The sequence below is a fragment of the Rhea pennata genome, chromosome 3 (assembly GCF_028389875.1).
Source record: "Rhea pennata isolate bPtePen1 chromosome 3, bPtePen1.pri, whole genome shotgun sequence".
NCBI lineage: Eukaryota > Metazoa > Chordata > Aves > Rheiformes > Rheidae > Rhea > Rhea pennata.
In genome coordinates, this window is record NC_084665.1 from 88951074 (window position 1) to 88965614 (window position 14541).

Genomic DNA, 14541 nt, shown 5'->3' on the forward strand with positions numbered 1-14541 from the left:
TCTGAGAAAGTCTAAAATTTGATCTGGAGAAAACTTGAAGCCTGATGTGAAGCATATGAACTTATGTTTTTGACTAAAAAAAAGTCTGATAAATTAATAAATTCAATTGAACAAAACCCTTGACATGTTTGCATAGCTCTTACTATTCTTTTGCATTTTCAATTATCATCTCCTTATGGAACACTTCTGCGAGTTGTCCATCCATCCTTGACCAAATTTATTCTGTTTTATATTGGAAATAATTTATATTCTGACTAATTCTGTTGCTTGGATCACTTTCAGAGTTTTTATCTAAAGAATGGATATTTTATTTGAATTGAGTTAGTTTATCCATGCTTTTCTTGAATCCTGCTTTTTATAATCGCAATGAAACTAAACGTTTTGGTCTAGATGTTTTAAAAACATAACTTTTAGTCTTAAAGAAACAAAACTTTTTAGATAGCCTTTTAAGTTTCTTGTAACTTTTAATGGAGGCCTAATGAAACATCTACTTTTGTCTTGATTGTTGAATAAAGATGTTTTCTTTCTTATCGACCAAATTATCTATGGGTGAGGTAGATACAAAGAAGCAGGTGACTAGCTGATTTGCTGAGAAATATTCCCATATTTGACATCTGTGAGATTATTTTATGGTTTGCATTATGTCTTTTCCAGCTGCTATACTGTGACAAAAATATTCATAGTGGTTGTGGCACTCTATAAAAATTTATTTTTTATGGTGCCACGCTGCATGGCATGCATTGGTTCGGATGGCTGAAAAGTGAAATATAACTATGCATTAGTACTTGGAGAAAGAGACATAACTTATGCTATGAAATAAGATCTTAAAGTGACTGGGTCCCCATCTCAAAATTTTTCAACCTTAATAAGGATGCTTCAATGTATTGAATGCATGTGTGGACTAAACAAATAAATACTGTTTTTTTTTTTAAAAAAAAAAAAATCTGGTCTTGAGCATGCTAAATATGTATCATGCAGCTTGAAGACCTTGACTCCTTAAGTTAGACTTGGAATAGTTTTTATCTTAGTGTTCCATAACTGCTTGTAAAAGAAATCAAACTCACTTCCCAGCCACTGAATCTGTTACAGCTTTAGCCAGTGGAATAGGTCAGTTGTTGTTGGGTGAGTTTGCGGTATTTGAAGTGTTAGGAAATCCAAGCAGGACAAATTAGAGACCTGAGAGAGATTTGAGAAGGAAATGGATGAAGCTCGTTTTCTCTGATTAGAATTTTGGATTGAAGTCAAAATGGTTACTTTTAGCATCACTACAAGTTACCTAAAATGTGACAGTTCATAAATATGCACATATATTTTAAATTTACCTTTTCACTTGGCTGACTTGCTGCTTGTTTTGCTATGTTATATACCAGGAGAGTGAGTGAGCTGTAACAAGCTGTTCTCAATTACTGAATTGTAACAGTGCCTTTTAAAACCTAGGCTGTATTCTTGACCTTGAGGGATAATTGAAAGCAAGTTTAAGATGTTATTTTTGAGGAAAAAGACTTGCCCCACCAAATACTCCATGGGTACTAGTGCTGTTTGAAAGCTTGAAAGTATTGCATAAAAAGTTGATGTTTGAGTTTGTTTCCACATATTACCAGTAAAAATTTGTTGTAACAAAATATGGTGTGGAAATAAACTCGGGCATCCAGAAACATGACTACACTCAGCAGTAACATTTATTTAAGCAAAGCACCATGATTGAACTAAGTGCTAAGATGGAACAAGGTGTTAGCAGCAAGAAGTCATGGTCTAAAAAATCTCTTCAATGTTTTCTTTTTGCTGATTATTTCAAAGGAAAGGTTAGTATTTCTGGTAGTAATCATTCAGATATATGGGATATATCTAATTATAGCTTTTATGCTAAATTTTATGCATTTTGCTAGCTGATATGTAGATTTTGATGAGCTTTAAGTTTTTTAAAGCTTTTAAGCTTTTTGAGATTTAGTTTTCATTATACAGAGCAGTTTTCTATCTATGGATTAGGATTTCAGGGCTAGTTTTTTTCCTTTCACTGGGTTGGGATAAAATATATATACAATTGTGCTACCTACGTAAAAGTACGGATCACTAACTTTCCCTCAGAACTACCAGCTGATTTGCCAGAGTTGCTAATTTGCACTTACTGTTTGAAATAACTTAATTTTTCTGTTTTGAGAAAACTTTGATAATTGAAATGAATATGTAATAATGATTTTTCATATAGCACAGTGTAGAGAGAGAGAATGCAAGTTCAAGGACTATTTATATAATCCTTGTTCAAAAACAAAATATGAGTTGAATATATTTAGCTCTTTTCAGCAAAAAGAAATTCAAAGAGGGAATATAGATAAATATTTTAAGATGGGTTGGAAGAAAAGTGTTTTCAAAGGTAGCTATGGGAGACAGTTCAAAGATAGACTTCAGTATATAAGTATGTAATTTGGAACTGTTTTATGTCAACATGATGGCTTAGATAATGTAAAAGGTTTCTTCCATCTGCCTAATTGATCTTGAGTTCTAGTTTGCAATAAGTAAAACATTTATGTAGTGTGTATATCTGTGTTTTCTTGCTATGCCTGCATATATTAAATCTATACATTAAAATAGTTTATCAAACCTTCGGGTATGGGAGGAAGAGCAATCCAGTCTTTCAGTTAAAAAACAAAATAAAACAGCCTTTTTCAGCACAGGCACACCTGGGTCTGTCTCCTGTCTTAAACATGCAGAGTTGTGCAGCTTCTAAGTTAGGCAAATATATTGTCATGAGACTGATGACAAATGGGTCTCCATTTGGCTAATTTATTATCCTGAGACCCAGGTCTCTCACCTGTCCCCTGCCAACTAATCACTTGCTCTTTCTCTCTTGCTTCTTGGTTGTGAGTCCTGGTGATCTCTCACTCAAAATCTTTTGCAGGCAGTCCATAAAATTTGATGTTGCTCCTGCCATTTTAAATTTACAATGTAAATAAAAATAATTTAAAAAGAGAGATAAGTGGAGAGAGGAGATGCAACATGAGCACTGTGATTTGAAGGATAAGGAGTCCTTGCACTGTTGCTGAGCTAAACAACTATCAATTTTTAAGTACATTTCTGCAAATGTTTTTTATGAGTGAACTATCTAGAGAAAGTGTTGGTGTTGCTTTTGATGTTTGAGTAACAGCCTTTGAAGCTTTCTATATGTCTTCAGAACATGTGATTACTGCAGGTGGTCAAAACCAAAGCTTTTAACAATTTGGATATTTTCAAAGCAGTTGTAAGATCTTATTTTGTGTCATATTTCTAATCATGATATATATAATGGTTTTGTATCTACTAGTTCTTTTGATGCATTAGAACTTGTTTCTGAAGCCATTTTATATGTAAGGAAAATTGCAGTGAAAACATGCATCCTAAAACTGTATTGAATATGAGGCTACAGAGGTAGCCAGTGGAGCTTTATTTAAAACAATAAATGAATGCATGTAGTTTTCCCCCTCGCTTATGCATCTGTTCCCCTCTCTTGATGGTTTCTTTAATTTTTAAGAAAAAATGCAGCATGCTTTTTATAATTGGTTTTCATTTTGAGTAAATTTACATGATTTGAAGACTTAAATTTGTCTGCAGATTCTTACCTCTAAAGCAGTGGTATCAGTCATGTAGTTGAACGTGTATTATTTTTTATAAAGCACCTCATGTGCAGCCTTCCTAATTTGCATTGGTATAATTTCTGCTTTTTCCCTCCTGAAAACTTATTATTTTTTTTTAACTTATTATTAACTTATTATTATTTATTATATGAAAAGTTATTTTTAATGAGGCCCAGCAGATCTCCTGTTCTCTTTCCACTCCTACCCTTTGTCTTTCTTTTTGTACAACTGATACTGAACATCTCTAAGTACCTGTAAGTGGAGAAATATTAGTGAAGCTGATCGATAGTCGATTATTATTGAAGTCATAACAGTGAAAAAAATGTATTTATTTAAGTTGCATTTGTGGTATTGTGCTCCTATAATTAGATTTACCTCTCGGTAAGATTCAGATAACTGATTGGTAAATCAGGTTTATGAAGTGGTAGGATCTGTGCAGAAGTCAGCTGAGCTGCTTGTGTGGACCATGTACCTGAAGGGTTTCTGAGCAATGCTTGCTGCTTTTGTTTGGACAACAGTAATTCTGTGGGCATCACTTGAGAGCAATGTTGAATTTTAGAAAACACTACTGTTAACTTGTTACTACTGCAAAACCAGGACTTTTTAAGGAGGAGTGGATGAAGTATAAAAGGTATGGTTTCTGTTCACGAGTATCAGTTTTTTAACAAGTGTGAGAAGTCTGCTTGCTTTTAATCAAGTGTTTCCCTATTCTGTGCTGTCAAAGAAAGCTGTACTGCAGTCCAAAGGGGTTAATTGCTCTGAGAATGTTTATGCCCCTTCTCTTTTCATATCGGAGACTATTTGAGAACATTGGGTGTTGTGAACTTTTAGAACTGCTGCAGTATCTTGACAGTTGATTGTGCTCCTGTTTTCTTCTTTTTCTGGTTTCTGTGATTTTTGACTTTAGTTAGTAGAACCTCTGTTACCGTATTTGTACTTTTAGCATGTCTGCATGCAAGGTGAAATGTCAGGCTCAGTGAAAGAAACTTCAGCTTATGCTAATGCTCTCAGTTTTGTTGTAGACCACAGACATCGTTGGTTATAGCATGCTCCGGCATAAGTTCAGTTAGAGCAGCTCAGCTGACAGGTGGTAATTTGTTATCCTGACAACTCAATTTTGGTTGAGACTCAACTTGGACTTCCTTTCAAGTCTTCATGTCGAGTTTCTCCCTTGTAGACTCTTTTCCTGCCTCTTTTAAGCCATGTTTTTTTTCTGTTTGTGTGCTTAAAGGCCCTTTCAGGCTGCCATTGAGTCATGTTTTGATAACATTCATAATTCTTATGAATTTCATATCAATGTGCGTTATATTATGCACACTGGCATTGATAACGTTCTTTTCGTTGGTTTTACTAAGTGCAGTCAGGCCTTGTTGTTATCCATTTAATAGTTTTGAAAAGGCCCTTTTCTGGTCTTTTTTACTTTGCCAGCTTTCTGAGTCCCTCAACGATTTCTCCCTTATTTTACTATATCAGATTCAGGCTGCTGTGTTTAGTTTTCGGGCTGCTTGTCATTCATTACCAAGATGTTGACTCTTACATCTGTCCCTTCCCGGTAATTTCCACCAAAGTATCTTAGTTTTTTAAATCCAGTGATAACATGTGTGCTCCTAGGTTGCTGCACATGTTTGAGAAGAACTTTTTTGCTCAGCTACCTTGCTGTTCTTCCTGAAACTCTATTTTAATACTCTTACTGCAAAAATCAGAGTAACTTTGCAAAGGTAATTCAGGTGTGTTACACATATTATGATGATTAGCATGTCTTGTTTTCTTTTACATTTTGTCTTTCCACTTGTTCACTGAGTTTTATTGAATACAGAATGTAAACTCTATAGGGCTAAAAGTTTTGAGTGGGTTTCACATGGAGATGTCTGAATTCATAAGCTGGGCTCCCAATGCATGCATTTTGAAAATGTAGATGCTTTCAGTTGAGCTAAGCTTATAAGTTGCTTTTAGTAAGCTTTGGGTTTTGGGTTTTTTTTATACATATAAAAAATGAGGGAGGAGTTTTCCCTAGCTAAATATGTTAATGTTTTAGTGAAAGGGGCTCCAAAGTTGGCTGAGACTTTGCAGTGCTGTAATGTAAATAACCAGTGGTAGTTCAGAAGAGGTTTTTCTTTTTGATGAAACTCTACAGATCTATACCAGCTAAAATTCTGCTCCACTTAAAGTAAAAGCAGAATGGAAAGTTTTTTTTAAACTGAACTAGCTTTATGTTTGTGTTACAATGTTGAAATTTGTGTTATTTTTACTAGCTTTTCAGGCACAATTGTATCTGTATGCACAGGCATCATTATATGTTTATTCTAAGCTATTAGCTATGGTAATATTTCCTTGATGATAATTGCATTGAATTAAATTGACTGTTTCCATGAAGCAGAATTTTTAAACTTCTAATGGTAAAATCTTTTTTTCACTAATGCTTTTTTTTAATACCATCTGTCATAGCTGCTTTTCAACATTTAATGTAAATTAAAATAGAGATTTAGAGGCTATATCTAGAAGTATAATATTTTAACGTTGTCTTTACAGGTACATGATGCTGATTGATGGCAAAAATGAAGTTTATATGATTGATAGAGATAATTCAATTTTTCATGTATCTAATCTGGAATTTCCATTTCGTAAAGATCTTCGCAGCCATCTAACAAATACTCTTCTGGATGGGGTAAGGAGCATATAATAATTTTAATATTTTTAGTGCTGTTTTCTCTAGTTCAGAAAATGGGCCAGGTTTTATGCCTATAGCAGTGAATTATCGAGTTTTAGGAGTAATATAGATTTGTGCACTGGATGCATGTGGGAATTGCACTGTTCATAAGTCATTTCTTATATTTAGAATAGCAATGATGACCGCTTGGTGGGAGCGGTCTACTTGCCTTTAATGTATTGAGATGTGCTCTGAATATGAGAAGAGACTTGAATACAATCTAAAATAAGTGCAGAACCTCATTTCTTGTTACAGATTTCTATTTTGATATAGTAAGCATAGTCAATATAGTTCTAAAATTTGAGTCTTTTGATATATTTCTATTAATTGATAATTTAGCTTTTGTCATCTTTATTTTCGGCTGATCTGAATTATTGACTACAGTTTAGAAACTGTTTAGTAGCATTTGTTTAAGGCTAGCACATTTCTAAGTAGAAAGTTTCATAAAATAACATGACTAATGGACTCTGGAAGCTATTTGTAAAACAAGATATAAAAATGGATGTATTTATTGTTTAAAGGCTATCCTGAAGTGTTTATTATTACTAGCCAAGCTTTTGGGAACAGTAGCCACAAGAAGAGGATATTCCTCTTGATATTTCTATTTTAGCGAAAGGGCTTCTGTTAGCTCTTACACTAAATATCTGTCAATGTAGATGAATGTCGATTGCTATTGTATTTCATTAATGCTGGAGTCTCTCTACCTGGCTCTTGGTGGAATGCTGAGTATCTGAAATGATCTGCTGCCTTGGTCTCCTGAAATCCAGTGCACCTTTCAAATACGGAAGACCATATTGTCATTCTCATGGTCATTTTCCTTCCTTTCTGGGGCCTTTGTTGTCAATATTCTTCTTGCAACGTCACTTCCGTAAATAATCTGCCCTACTGAACACACGTGTATACCTGAAGCATGTATAAATCAAATCTATGAGGAGAATTATTGCAAGGAAAAGCGAACCTTGTCAGACAGAAGCAGATAATGGCATACTTTACACCATTTTTTCTTCACTGAAAGAGCATAATGCAATAAATGAGAGGTTCTTAGCCCAAGAGTAGCTGCACAAGTTGGCATATCTGATAGGAACCTTTTCAGCCAGACAACTTCTTAGAGATATACTTAAGAATATTATTAATGACATACATTAAAGTCCATACTGTTGAGATAAGACTGGTACTATTTTTGTCTTTCTGCTGTTTCTAAGGCTCTTGAGGAAAAAATAATGGTTTGCCAGTGTCCATAAATTGCAACCATATTTTGTTGAACCCATGTAGGAACTATTCATCCCTTACCCAAGCAGTGCTTATGGATGATAGTTTGGCAAAGCCTCTGAGGCTGCTGTTGAATCACTTGCTGAAATTGCTTGTAGTCAGTATAACTAAGACAGTACTTTTGGTGATACACCACTTCTGGTCCATGGGATGAACTGGACAAGTGTGCCATCAGAACTTGTTTTGGAGCTCTGCCTGCCCTGACTTGATATGTCTCCTGAGAGGACAATCAGCAAGAGTGACACTGCTCAGCTCACCACTAGCCAGACCACAGGGGAGTGTGAATTTGGGCTTTTTTTTTCTTTTTCTTTTCTTTTTCTTTTTTTTTAATCTATGGTTATTATGTTTTTTCTACTTGTAGCTGTGTTGGTGAAGGGATCTAGAGGTTGTATTGAAAGAAGAAAATGTTGGCTTTGTGCTTACTATGAAGTATTCCTAAAAGCTTGCAGTGAAACATGAGAAAAATGTGAGCCTGTTCTTTTGAAACTAGCACTAGAGACAGCGGTGAAATGATTTTAGTGCTATCAAAACAAATTGGTATGTACCTTAACTTACTGTTTTTCACTGCATTGAAGAATACAACATGGAACAAAACCAGACCAAGTAGCTTGATGCTATTTGCTCTTGAAGGGGCTTAAGAAAGTGCTAACAGGCAGATAACATATGCAGTGCCTACTGTACATAGAATCATAGAATCAGTAAGGTTGGAAGGGACCTCCGGAGATCATCTAGTCCAACCCCCTCCTCTCAACAGAGTCACCTAGAGCATGTTAAACAGGGTTGCATCCAGGCAGGCCTTGAAGATCTCCAGAGAAGGAGACTCCACAACCTCTCTGGGCAACCTGTGCCAGTGCTCCGTCACTCTCACAGGGAAGAAATTCCCCCTCACGTTCAGGCGGAACTTCCTGTGCTTCAATTTCTGCCCATTGCCTCTTGTCCTGTCACATGGGAAAACTGAAAAGAATTTGTCCCCGTCCCCTTGACACCCTCCCTTCAGGTACTTGTACACATTGTTAAGATTCCACCTCAGGTTTCTCTTCCCCAGGCCAAAGAGGCCCAGCTCTCGCAGCCGTTCCTCATAGGGCAGATGCTCCAGCCCTCTGATCATCTTTGTAGCCCTACGCTGGCCTCTCTCCGGTAGCTCCATGTCTCTCTGTTATGGGGGAGCCTAGAACTGGACACAGTACTCGAGGTGAGGCCTCCTCAGAGCTGAGTGGAGGGGCAGGATCACCTCTCTTGACCTGCTGACAACACCCTTCCTAATGCACCCCAAGAGACCATTGGCCTTCCTGGCCACAAGGGCACATTGCTGGCTCATGGTCAGCTTGTCATCCACCAGCACTCCCAGGTCCTTCCCTGCAGAGCTGCTCTCCAGAAGGTCAGCCCGCAGCTTGTACTGGTGCATGGGGTTATTCCTCCCTAGGTGCAGGACCCTGCACTTGCCCTTGTTGAACCTCATGAGGTTCCTCTCCGCCCAGCTCTCCAGCCTGTCCAGGTCTCTCTGAATGGCAGCACAGCCCTCAGGTGTGTCAGCCACTCCTCCCAGTTTGGTATCATCAGCCGAGTTGCTGAGGAGGCACTCTGTCCCCTCATCCAGGTCATTGATGAAAAAGTTGAACAGGAATATAGCCTATTGTACAGGGCTGCAGGATTTTTTTAAAAAAAAAAAAAAAAAAAAGAGTGTAATCCATGACTGTGGGCTACTATGTTATATTTCAGGAGCAGCTAAACCCGTTGAAATGTCAGGTGTTTGAGATCAAGTGAACAGGCTGTTAGCTTTAAACTGGCATTGTTTCTTTAAAAAGCAAATAGCTCTTCTTCAGATTTATTAGGATTCTTTGGTTGTGATTGATTAACAGGATGAAGCAATTTAATACAAATAGGCAAGGTCTGAAGTCTATGAAGTAACTTTGATGTGTAGGATGTTTGGAGAGCAAAGGGAGACCAAAGTAAGTATAAAAGTCGAAAAGAAGCGAGAACTTGAGATTCATATTAACATTGGATGAAAGAGGTCTGTGTGAGCAGAATCATCTTGCTGATAATGATCAGAGTTAGTCACAGAATAAAGTGTGCTTCCTTTTAGGAGCTGAGCCTGGGAAGGGTCTTAGCTATGTCAGGAAGAAAACTGCTGAACTGCCGTTTATGAGAGGAAAATGACATTGCCACATTGTCACTGGAGGAGATAATGGAAAAACTGATAAGTCGAGGAAGATTTCAGAAATGTTTTTGGCCCATGATTCTTTTAAAAGAGTACAAGGCTTCCTGTGCCAATACGTATTATATCATTATGGCATCAACCACTGGGAAATTAGCTGTAAAGTATGTCCTGTCCTTATAGTGCCTTTCTTTTAAGGGGCACCATGACCTGTGCAGAACATTCCTACCCAAGAAAGTGGCTGAGGATTTTATCAAAAAAAAAAAAAACAAAAAACAAAAAAAACAAAACAAAAAAAAAACCCAAAAAACACTTCAGGAAGCAAAAGTTACTCAGAAGCTACTAAGACAGAGTGCAGTCTTTAGACTGAACTTTGGCAGGTCTCCAAGTAAAATTGTAGACTGCCTTCGCCTTCGTTGTCTCTCACCAGCATTGAAAAGGAGCAAACTGCTGTCAGGCTTTTGCAGCAGTCAGTGTGAGGAAACCTTTGGAAAAGACGATTCAAAGGGATATGTTTGAGGGAAGCTGCTCCTCCTTGCGCATGTCAAAACAGGTGGTTTAGTAAAGGTGGCTAATGCATACAGAACAGGACAGGGATGCACATTTATTGATAAATGTGCATAAATGTGGCAGTGGCTATTGGGGTGCTTTGATCTTGTGTTTTGTGAAGCCACTAACTCCCAGATTTATAGTTTTTGAAGTCTCTTAAGAACAGATGAAGCTCAAAAAACTTAGTCGGTTACTGATTGGGTCAGATTCTCTCAGTTACCCAAGACATGAACTATAATTTCACCTGATCTGTTGTTTAGTAAAAGTTTGTTATAATGCATCACATTATTTCACTTTATTGGCATTAAATTAGTCTTAGTGTGATTTTTTCCATTTTTTTTCATAAAGTGGAAAGAGCAATAGAATGAAATTAAGAAGTCTTGGTTGAATGAAGTACCTTAGGAAACTAAAAATTTTCTGTGGCTAACTGAGATTTCTAAATTTAAATATAATGAATTAAAAAAAATTGATGATGAAATTTACTCTGTGTTCAGAAATTCCTGTCAACATATTTGAAAATAGAATTTGTTATTTGATGGATCTCTACAGCACAACTTAGTGATTGAATGTTGCCTTAGTGTTGGTGCCAAATGATTATTTCCATTGCTGTTCCTTTACTCTGGATATATGTGCATGATTGCTTTTTTTTTTTTTTTTTTTTTTTTTTTTTTTTTTTTTTTTTTTTTTTTTTTTTTTTTAATCCATGGGAAGAAAATTCTGGATTTCTTGCATCAATATATTTTGCTGGTTAGTATTGAAGGGTTGCTGAAGTTAATTATTTAATTACGTGTTGAAGGATTTCATACATATTACGCTTGTAGTAGCTCTTTAACTTTAAGACATCTCCAGCTCTGCAGTTGTAACTGTTCCTCTGATATTGAAGCCAGTTTTCTGCAAAGCTCGTCAAAGCTGATTTGAACATTACCCAGAGGTGACTAAGTAGAATATGAAGTATTCCTTTAGAAGCCAAATGTTTTGCCTCCCTACTACTATCTGAGGGAATGGAAAGATTTTTGCTCAAGTGTTTTGGCTGTCATACAAGAAAACTGGTTAGTTGTTTGGGGGAACTTTCTTGACATTCTGCTTCTCACTGGAACAGTTGAGTAGCAGATACAGAGGTGCCCTTAGATTTGAAATGTTTTGTTCTTTTGATTTGCTGTTTACTTGTGTGAACAAGGACTTGTAAGTTTATTTTAAATATAAAGCATGTAAGTATATAAAAATGTTCCTTTTCAGCAAATGCAGTAAGCAGTAATCTTTGAACTGCCAGGATGTTCCTTTTGTTTCTCAGATACAACTAGTTGTTAGCCATGTATGTTTGTGAGCAATACATCTGGTGTTCAAAACTGCTCACAAGTGTGGCAGAACATCCAATAAAATTCAGCGATGTGAGGGTTTCCTTAGTAACACCGCGCTAAAAGAAAACATCTACATTTCTGGTTTCCCCAAGCAATTAAGGCTGTCAAATTTTACTACTTAAACTTAAAAACAGCAAAAGTGATACAGGCATATGTGTTGTTTTATGTGAGTCTATCACTCCACACTTTTGGGGTCTCTGGCTAGTCTAGTCTTTAAATGGAGGAGCTAATGGAAAGTCGCAGCCACTTTGCCCTTAACGCCCCCGAGGTGGAGTACCTGACACGCGTGGTCCCAGGTGGATGTGGCTCTCAAGGCTCTAATTTGACAGTTACTGGGCGCGTGAACACGGTGCGAGATCCACGCTGGTGACAGCATGCTGAAGAACTGCAGTTACTGTAGGGTGAGAACTTGCTGAGTGGGGGCTTTTTTTTTTTTTTAATCAGTGCAGACTTCACTTATTTGTGAGTTCTGCTGGAAATGACATAACTTACAGCCTTGTGAGCCTGCAAAGTCTGTCGTCTTGTGCAATATAGCAATATAGATTTTTTTTTTTTTAAAGATCTTTTCGTTCCTGAAATAGAGTAGCAGCTAAAATTATATTGAAGGTAAAAAGGTAGAAGGGCAAGGGACAGGAGGGAAAAGGAACAATAAAAAATGTGTGATTAGATCTGATTTCATACTCTCTCTCAACTAAAACACATTCTGCAAGTTGCTGGTAAAAAAAGATCCTTTGATTTGTGATTAAATTTTGGATTATTTTTAGATCCGAGCTGTTTGTTAGATACACGATTCAAGGAAAAAAAAATTGTCCCTGAGCTGTCACTCCAGCATTGTTCTTTTGGCGCTTGCCCAGCCAGAGCTCTTAACACGGTTGCTGCTGTAATATGCTCTAAGACTGCTCTGCAACAGTAAAAGATTAAGAAAAGGAGATTAACACTCGCAGTCTGGTCAGTTTACATCAAAGGAGCTGGCCACCGGACCTTATTCTGCAAACTTGAAGATTAAGCTAAGAGCGAAAGTAATTGCTAACAGGCAGGTGGTAAAGATCATTATTTCCTAACAGTGGGAATTTTAAAACACACTATAGTGGCTGTAAATCTACACAGGCTACGGATCTAAGGAAATGTATAGATACAGATGTGTCTTGCAGATAGTTTTGTGTTCTGTTATGTTGTCAGCTGAGTTTTTTTGCTCCTTTGTTTTAATTCTCAAAAAATTGACTTAATCAATTAAATCTTGTAGCATCAGGTTATTTATCAAATCAGAATTACTGCATTCAAATTTAATTAATGTCTCAATATAGCACTTTTCCAACAGTCTACTCTATGGACTTGCATTTGAGATCTAATGCCATGGTATTTTTCATTTCTGATATTTTCGAGGAGAATTTTGAAATCAGAATCCTAAATAATGATACGTTTGAATACTTTTAATCTGAATCTTTTTCACAATCCTCTTTGCAGCTTTTGTCTTACAACAGTTCTATTGGCATGACTAATAAAGCAGTGAGTGTCGGTGTCATGCTGGAAATGAGCATCTCTGGAAATTGTCAGCTCTGCTTGTGCAGCATATTGAGTTATCGTGTATTTGGCCTTGGGGCTGGGATGCTAAAATATGGCAAGAGAACAAGAGGTGGGGAAGGGTGGGGAGGGGAAAAAAGAGAGAGTGAGACGATGAGAAGAGGCTAGTTTAACAAGGAATAGAGGCAAAAAAAGTTGATGTCTGAAGTAGAGAAAAAGTACTGTTATGAAATTAGTTCCATGTTAAAACTAAGTGTTACAGAGACTTTTTAAAAATCATGCTTGGTGGTCTTGGCTGTATTTTACAATTCTTAAACTGCACATTCCCATTTTGAAAATTAGGCATGAAATCTTGCAATATCCTGCATTAGAAAGCTTTCTGGGTTACTAGCTTTGAATCAAAGCTGAATCTCTGCGTATGCATTCTGAGGAAATGAATCCTCAAAACTTAAAAATGTTAGTTGTATTTTTTAAAAAAAGTTTTACCACATAATACAAGTGAAACTTTAAGTGAATATGTTTGGGTTTTTTTGTTTGCTTTTTACTTTCCTCCTCATTTCTAATGGGAAAACACTCACCTGATTCATATCTGGATTTTTTTTTTTTTTTTTTTTTTTTAATAGTGGCATCTTTACACACTCTTTCAAGTTTAAACATCATGTCATCTTCTTTCTTAGGGTGTACCTGTTCCATCTGCTCTCACATTTGGTTATGAAATTTACTGTCAAAGATGATGTTCTGCTTTTTGTTTGGTAGTCTGCCAGCATCTTACCAAATTTTGGGAAGTGATGGAATGGCATTTCATTATATCACATCTATGTAGGCTTTTTCTGGCTGTTATCTGTCACAATCTATGACGAAATGATTTTTAGGGTAAAGAGTAAGATATTGTAATATTACAAGGGAATGTTTTTCACTCGTTGAGTTAAATTACATTGACTATCTTGTTTCGCTTCACTTTATAGAAGTAATGGATTCTAAGACAGGTTAACAAGTTAAATTTGTAAAAATACCACTGACCTAACAAGAAATAACCCAAAAGGGAACCTTAAATCAAATTTAATTGTCAAGCTCATAATTTTGTTTTCCTCATGTGATAGTGAGATGTTTTCCTTCTGTTTCATGCCATATGTATAAATTTGGTTTTTTAAACAGCAACAGCAAAAATTCCTTAGCTGGCACAGATTTCTTATTATCCAAGACTTTGAAGGAGGGGAGGAGCAGGAGAGTTGTCTTTCATTTAGAGAAGGGAATATTTCAAAATTGTCTATGACAATGATTTACTGCAGTTAACTTAGCATTTTGAATCATGACTAATTCCTATCAAATGAAATCATTTATATATTGAATTCATATAATAGCAAGCCTGAGTTA

At 36.3% G+C, this 14541-nt stretch overlaps 1 protein-coding gene across 3 annotated transcripts in view; it reads left to right on the forward strand.

Moving 5' to 3' along the window:
- RNGTT (RNA guanylyltransferase and 5'-phosphatase) overlaps window positions 1-14541 on the forward strand; it is a 196693-nt gene that overhangs the window by 46433 nt on the left and 135719 nt on the right. For all 3 annotated transcript variants that reach the window (XR_009958007.1, XM_062572774.1, XM_062572773.1), the window contains exon 9: window positions 6138-6273. Coding sequence is in view for 2 of the 3 variants with exons in the window: in XM_062572774.1 (XP_062428758.1) it covers window positions 6138-6273 (136 nt within the window). In the remaining variant the exon portion in view is untranslated. The remainder of the gene's footprint in view (window positions 1-6137; window positions 6274-14541) is intronic.